This window comes from Micropterus dolomieu, linkage group LG20, assembly GCF_021292245.1.
Source record: "Micropterus dolomieu isolate WLL.071019.BEF.003 ecotype Adirondacks linkage group LG20, ASM2129224v1, whole genome shotgun sequence".
Lineage (NCBI taxonomy): Eukaryota > Metazoa > Chordata > Actinopteri > Centrarchiformes > Centrarchidae > Micropterus > Micropterus dolomieu.
In genome coordinates this window covers 11464056-11471917 of record NC_060169.1, presented here as the reverse complement: position 1 = coordinate 11471917, position 7862 = coordinate 11464056, and the positions used below count along the sequence as shown (strand labels likewise).

The window sequence follows — 7862 nt, the reverse complement described above, 5'->3', positions numbered from 1 at the left end:
CATATTTTGGTGTATTTATTTCAATTTCTACCGTCCACAAGCCCTCCAGACCACTTACTCACAGGCGATCTCCTGATTTAATCATGTGGCTGCACCAACGATGACCAGCAATGTCCTGTTAAAGGGAGTGAATAATTAGGCAAACAACTGTTTTGTGTTTTACATTTGTAATCAATTTAAATTCTCTCTGGGTCTCTGTAAATAATATTACAAAGAGCTCTATGAAAGGTTTAGTGAGATAACTTCTGTTATGAATTGGCGCTGTGTAAATAAAATTGAATTGAATTGAATTAAATCACTTTGTAGAAATCTGGCTTTACTTTGACATTAAATTATATTTTTCTGTTGGATCAGAGTCACAAAAGCCACATTTACATAATTTAACATTAACGTTTGATTCAATAATAAAACAATAAATAAAACATGAAAACAGGGAGGGTTAAAACATTCCATAGACTGTATGAAGAATAACAAACAGTAGAATATTGGTGAAAAGTCCATCAGAAGTTAAATAAATCAAAGCAAGTTCAAATTATAAAAATAATCCTTTAATGTAAACTACATATTCAGTGCACAAAGAACACATGTACAAATCATACACTTTATACATTGATTGAAACATAAAGTAGGCTTGTTAAAGAAATCAATGAACATGGTCATGTGAGTTAATATTATCTTAATTAGTTAAAGTGATCAGCATAAATAGGACTGTAAATAAATTATAAGCCTTTTTTCTCTGCCTCCAAACATACTTGGCGAGCAGGTTGTCCTAATGTATTCCCCCCTGGACTTCTACTTGGGCTATTTGCATCTGTAAATAAAAGAAAGAACATTTAGAATTGTAAAATATACATGAATTCAGACACTAGAGAGCTCAGAAAGTACCGCTCTGCCAGCCTTCACCCTGGATGAAGCTGAACTCAGCACAAGTTGTAGAAACTGATCACTTTGTTTATTCAGTTCATCGTGCATGTCTAAGTAGCTGCTGGGAACTTTCATGTACCTTATACTGGATCCTCTTATTTTTCTTCCTCTCCCTTTTCCTATTTCCCAGCACCTGTTTAATAATAAACTTAACAAATTTCCATTTTACTTGTTAACACGGGCATGTCAAAGTGTGTCTTTTGTAAGTCTAATGCCAATGTTAAGTACAGACTAGAGCATTTAAAAAAGTGGTAACAAACAGGTTCTTTGTGGCTTACCTGCAGGAGGCTTTATCGAAATGTTGATGCTTGTAGGCACAGATGGAAGTGTTGAGTTGACAGCGATGGGCTGGTCTTGGTTGGAGAGTTGGCACAGGTCTAGGAGGACAGTCACAGCGCTCCACGTCTATCTCACAGTCTGGCATCCATGCACTGAGTGGTAAGTCTAAGCAGGAGGTATTAATGGTGCATTTCAGGCACAAAGACAGGATAAATAAAATAAATTACTTTTCATCTTGCCAGGTAAAATCCATATGATAATATAAATCAGTTTGGCAATGCCTTGACAATGAAATTATTGTCTGTTTACGGTGTTGAACATCGTAATTCAGTAATGCTAACTTTTGCTAATTAGCACTACACACAAAGTACAACTGAGGCAGATAGCGATGTCGTTAGTTTTACAGGCATTTGGTCATAAACCAAAAATTATTAGGATACATCCTCAAGAAACTATGAATGTCTGTTCCAAATTTTGTGCTAATCCATCCCATATTTCCTGGGGTGCATGTTTTAAGTACAGTTGGCGCACATAAAAATGAACACTAACAATCTTTTGTGCACTTTTTTATAAAGCTGGTTCATTTACTTGCACAGACACACACACACACACACACACACACACACACACCTGGTGTACTGGAAGGGTAAGGTATGCATCTGTCAGTTGAACAATCCCAAATCAACCCATTGGCACAAAGTCTCCTGAAGTCATCTGCCTCAGACAGCTGGCCCGTCGGAGAGCAGCTGCCAATGAACCACATAAAGAAAAGAAATCATACCAAATTCAGTTGAGAAATAAGATTGACAAAGGTTTTGGACTTACCCGCTGCTGCTGTAAGGTTGAGCATTACGTCGTATTATGGCAGGCTCCATGCACCCGCACTCTGTATGATTAGCCACTTTTATTAGCACAGGTTCTGGTACAAACTTGAATGGGATGACACTAAGAACCTGCAATGCACACACACACACACACACACACACACACACACACAGTCATTGGTGTATTGTGTGTGGAGTTTTTGACCCCTGAAAACTAGTGGTACTTTTGCAATACTTAAACTTCCTAAAAGATCTAAATCTCCACGTATCATCTCAGATTTTGGTCACTCACAGTTTTATTCACATAAACAGTAGTTGTGTTTCTGCATGTGATCCCCTCTTGATTGCAGCAGCCACTGCACCTGTCAGTAAGAAAACAAATTCACATCTGGGTAAAGTGATTTGCATGGCAAACAACTATCCAGCTCCACTGAAAGTCCCATACAGCTGTAACTGATAGGAGTGTTAAAGGAATAGTTAGACATGCCCATTTGCTTTCTGAAATGAGAAGCTCAACACCATGCTCATGCCTGTAGAATAAATTTATAGCTACAGACAGCAGATTAGTTAGCTTAGCACGGCTAGCATGGCTCTGTCCAAAGGTAAGAAAATCATCCTAATAATACCTCTAGAGCTCAGCAAGAAACTCTCGGCATTTCCAAAAGTGTTCCTTTAACAATATGCTTAAAAGCATATCGAATAAGCTTTACACATAAATGATAAATGATCATAAAGGGATTTGTTGCACCATGTTAAACATTGTGTTTGACAGGTGCTTGTTGTTTGGGACCTGTTTCAACATTTGCTTCCACAGCAGCATAACTAAGAAGTTTTGTCAGCTTGAGTGTTAGGTACGAAGTGGGGTCTTTGCCATAGCTTGGCAAACGATGTTAAAGTTCTGGATCTGGTTTGATGATAAACAAACCTGTGGACGGACACACAAGGTGGCTTGAAGAACATTGAAGGGTCTGTGCCAAGCTCCTTGGCCACGTCGATACATGTTTCCCTTGGCATGCACTGAGTCCGCTGCCACTCTTCATCTATGGCTAATGAGAGACACACAATGTTCACAACCACATCAACACACACTCACAGACTTGAGCAACATATACTGTATGTTTTATCCAACCTTTAAGAATCTCCAGGCTGTAAGATTCTGCAGCGTAGCGTGTAGAGCGGTGTGAGCCCACTGAAGGTGGAGGAGAAAGGGTCTCTGGCTGCTGCAGTCTCAGTCGACACTTCCACAACTTCCAGTCAGGAAAATCTGTGAGCCTCAGCAGCTCATCCAGGCTGGATGCTGACCGCACCTTCCTTTCCCACTGCTTCATTACCTGCAGGCATCATAGTCAATCATCTTTTGATGTGTCACATAACACACAACAACAAAAAAAGTATTCTTTGTTGGTCAGTATCACTTGTCATTTTGGGATGGAAATTCTGTTTCCCTCAAAAATGTGTAACTTACTTACTTAAAAACTGCAGCCTTTTTGACAAGTTGGTGGCATTAGTGAAGAGTACTGAAGGCTTATTGAAAAACATGCACACCCCCTGACTTTAACTCTAGGGCCACCACGACGTTGACATTTCTGGTTTTGAGTGAAATGCTTTGACAGATTGAAATTTGCTGCAGATATTCAAGGTCCTTTAAATATGAATTGCAAAGACTTAACTGTTCTTTTAACACCATCAGGTAAAAATTTCCCAATTTGCCCATTAATTTGGGGCCCAATTTGCCACTGAGATGGAAAAAAATGATCCGCTGTGGCAACTCCTACAGGGTGCAGCAGAAAGGAGAAGCATACTAACATGCTAAACTCGATGGTGAACCAGGGCTGTGTCTGAAATCACTCAACTCATTGACTACTCTGTCCCCTAAGGGTACACGCTGAGAATATTTTGGAGGATTACTTTTGCGTTACCGAGTTGCAATATGTTTTGCGTTACACCACAATAAATTTTGTGTTCTCTTGCAATACTTTTACATTACCTCACAGTCCTTTTCTTCTTCCATTCCCTCTGAGCCATAGCTGTGTCTTTTTCCACTCAGCTGCTCCCAGCACAATGCACCAGTATGGATACTTCATTGAACTTTGAACTGCTCATTACCAGTGCTGGTAGTACTACTACTCGATTGGCATGGTTATGTAATTAGTTAAAGTAAACATAAACAATGATTGAAGTGGGCTGGTACTTGACAGTACTTCTACATTTAGCTATAACTTGACTTTTTCTTGCACACTGGCCCTTCTCCCAAGACCCATCTCTCTTGAATCTGTCTTGTTAACCTAGCTGGGCAGAGGATCTCTTGGTCTGTCTGAGTCTTGTTTACTTGTCAGCCACTTCCAGTGCTCTGTTCTGTGACTTTGAGTGAAATACAACTATCAGTGTTTATTAACATGAGTTCATGTGCACATGCACAAAATTAAACTCAGTTTAAAACAAGACAATGATTATCTAGTCTCTTAGTCAAGGTTACAACTCTGGACTGATGCAAGATGGAAAGCAATGGATTTACATTCACTATTGATTAAATATGGAATTTAGTCAAAGAGGAGCAGCCTTAAGTCCAAGCTGGGACTATCCCGGCCGTCTTTCCTCTCCTCTGGGATGATCACAACACCCACCATGGTGCCTGGTCTGGTTTGACTGCTATTGAACAGTAGTACTAATATCAGCACAGTTAATGTCCAGTTCAAATAAATATTAAGCATTTAACAATTATCTTGTGAGGAAACCCAAAAGTATGTATCCATAAAATTTTCGCTGTGACCCGAGGACTTAATTGTTTAATCAATAGTACGGAGGAACTTGACATTTCTTTTCAGTCGTTATTTTTGTGATTTTTTGTTTTGCACCATATTATGGATAAATGTCACACTTATCTATACACCAAAGATAAAATAGCGGAGGGTAGTGCACTATTTAGTAAATAAGGACTGATTTTGGACATGTTAGCATTGTCACTGTGAGTGTGTTTGCAGTCTGATGTTTGCATTTAGCTCAAAACTGTGTTGTGCCTAAGTACAACCTCAACGAGCTGCTAAAGTGGCTGGAGACTTTTTTTTAAATATTCAAGCAAAATCAAGCAAGTAAACTATCATAAACTGAACTGGGTAAACATTAAAGCATTTATATCTACATTGTGTGCATAATTTCTGCAATCTACAAACATGTACCTTACACTGAGGTTGATATGACATTTGTTGTAGTTTGGAGTGACTTGGAGCACTTGGCCTGATGTCACACCGATTAGTCAGAGTGTGATTATCAACAGCTGCAGCAGCAGATTTGTGTCGGCTCCAGTCTGCGTCTATACCTCTCTGTCTCTGAACACTGCTCATTCGGAAGTCTCATGACCCTGCTACCAAGGACTATGCATTTTTATACAGAAAAAGGATTAAAACCCAGAACATAAAAATAGCACTTTTAACATCAGCATGCACTTTGAGAGAAGGCAGTAGTACCATTCACTTAAACGCACGTGTATCATATGTACACACACTGACACACATATTAAAGTTCAGATTTTCCTTGGCAAAAGCTGTGATTCAGGGGTGGGAAAAAAAACATAAACCCTCCTGTCATGCTTGTCAGCCACATGACAAAATTCCCATGATGACATCCTACAGAACAAAGGGATGCAGAATAGATTAGATCTTTATGGTTTTGGATAAGACACTGGATGTTAAATGCAGAGTCCAATACTTAAGTTTTTCTATCTTATACTTCAATGTAATCTTGTGCACTAAATTCAAACTGATGACCAATGTAAAATGTTTTAGCTGTTTTGTTTTTGTTTTAACGTAACAGGGGAGAGGAGTTAAAATTTTGGATTATCCAGGCTCATTTTTGAAGCAGGAAGGCCAAAGCCTGATACCGGATGGTAGGTCTACAACCAGGGTGGAGGCGCGTCAGAGAAGACAGTCGTGAAATATTGCACTTGTCCGCACAATGCTTGCTTTATGTCCTCTGGACAGCTGTAACGATCTGAGCCCTCTGATGTGTTCAGTGTGTTGCAGAACGGAGGGTGGGGTAGGTTGGCTGGCTCACTACTTCCACTTAAATCAGAGCAACAACACACAACAGGGAGGTTTCCCCTCCGCAATTTCTACCCACTAGGTAGGGGAGAGACCGACTAATAAGAAACAGAGAAGGGAGAATGCCTGAGAGAGGGATGACAGGAATTGAAAGGGAGGTAAAGATGGAGGGAATTTAAAAAAGAAACTGAGCGGGTAGAGACAGAAATTATGGAGATTAATGACAGCAAACCTAGAAAAACGATTTCAGTTAATTAAGAATGAAGAATTTGAGTGGTTCAATAATCCCTCTAACCAAGATACGATGATGACTTGCAGTTCCTCTTTTACCCACACGCAAGCGCACACACGTTTACTGTCAGTTGTGGTTTCAGTGGACAGAACACGGAGCACATGTGAGTGTACTCCACTCACATGTGCTCACTGTGCACATCAGCAGCCACTTAGGAGTGAGGTTTATGAGATAATAAGAGGCCACACAACACTGCAAAAATGAGTGAAATCAAGTCCTGAATGCTTTAGGGTTATTTAAGGGCAATGCAGTGTTTTAATTTTTGCTCTCTGGACAATGTTATATAATAAGTTAAAATTATTTTAGTACCAAGTGGTATATATACCATTATACATCAGCTACAAAAAGCAGCAAATTGCAAGAGGCTTTTTACATTGCTACTTTGATACATATCACATACACTTAAAAGTTTCACGCCACACTTACCCTACTTGTACCCTCTCTGTGCATGCTGTGGCCCACGTTTATCCAGCTCAGCTCCACCACCAGAGTCACCAAGCAGGAGATTCTGCAGAGTGTCCGTTTCGTCTTCATCATCATCCCTTGACTCTGCCCGCTTTCTCTGAGAAGCACTCAGCAGTTATGAACTTGTCTCCTTTTCCTGCTGACAGAAAGAGCTGGCTGCCTCTTTGACTCCGTTTCCCAGACCAGCAGAGTCCCTCAGACCACACACACTCAGTCCTCTCAGTGCAGGTATGTGCAATAGAAACTCTTGATCTTCCAGCTGCACAGTAGAGAGTGGTTGTGTCTCGAAGCCAGACGTAACCTGTCACAGCAACCCAGACACCCACAAGCCAAATGGAGGAGGCTAAAGAGGCTTTAAAACATGCACCTCTTATTGCAGAGGCTTTGATGCAGAACCAAAGGTGTCCAGTTTAATAACAAGGCTACTAGAAGTTAGAAGCTGGAGATTACCTCTGAAAAAAGAAAAGTCAGGATGACCTTGAATACTTCTTGTCAGCACGCTCTCTTTTGTCCAATTGGTTGAAGGCCTGTGAGAAATTTCAGGACCTCTAGGGAGATGATCTGAACAAACTCCTCTGTGTCCTCTTTTCTTCTTTATATTCCCACCTCCTGAAAAGGCTGCTCACTTCTGGCTTCCATTTAACCGCTAATTTCAATGGCTACAATATCTGTATGTTAAACTTCCCCTCTGTCAGTCATCAGTTCTCCAGATCCTGCTGTGGTTTGTCCACTTAAAAAGGCCCTGAGGTGCAAGAGTAGCCACACAATTCCTTCCTCTAATATGTGGGCTAATTCTGAAAAAGCTCTGAGAAACTAGTTTGTCTGTCTTGGTGCCTGCCCTTATGTATCTCCCACTGATGCTGCTTCTGCTGCCTCAAAGAGCGATTTGTATTTGCTTGTGTGTTCCCGTTTTCCCTTTTTAATGTCGGTTTGTCAAGTGATCGAATCCCCAGCCTGTTAAATCCCTTATCAGTGTCTTTTCCTCTGGAGTTGCCAAACCGCACACAGCCGAAGAGCAGTAACATGTGTTTTAAATGTGAT

General features: G+C 40.4%; 1 protein-coding gene across 4 annotated transcripts; it reads right to left on the bottom strand.

Annotated features, from left to right (window-relative positions):
* Positions 1-526: 526 nt before the first annotated feature.
* vegfd (vascular endothelial growth factor D) lies at positions 527-7826 on the bottom strand. 4 transcript variants are annotated; one of them, XM_046032947.1, is made up of 10 exons: positions 7272-7826; positions 6783-7122; positions 3157-3358; positions 2953-3073; positions 2320-2389; positions 2029-2156; positions 1834-1949; positions 1203-1368; positions 1004-1072; positions 527-811 (listed from the first exon to the last, which is right to left on the bottom strand). In XM_046032947.1, exons 2-10 carry the CDS (start codon positions 6894-6896, stop codon positions 802-804), a joined length of 996 nt encoding a protein of 331 aa, XP_045888903.1. In that variant the 5' UTR covers positions 6897-7122; positions 7272-7826; the 3' UTR covers positions 527-801. The 4 variants fall into 4 exon arrangements, with proteins under 4 accessions (XP_045888903.1, XP_045888902.1, XP_045888905.1 ...); XM_046032946.1 differs by having other exon boundaries at positions 6783-7826; XM_046032949.1 differs by lacking the exons at positions 6783-7122; positions 7272-7826 and adding an exon at positions 5204-5284.
* Positions 7827-7862: the final 36 nt, after the last annotated feature.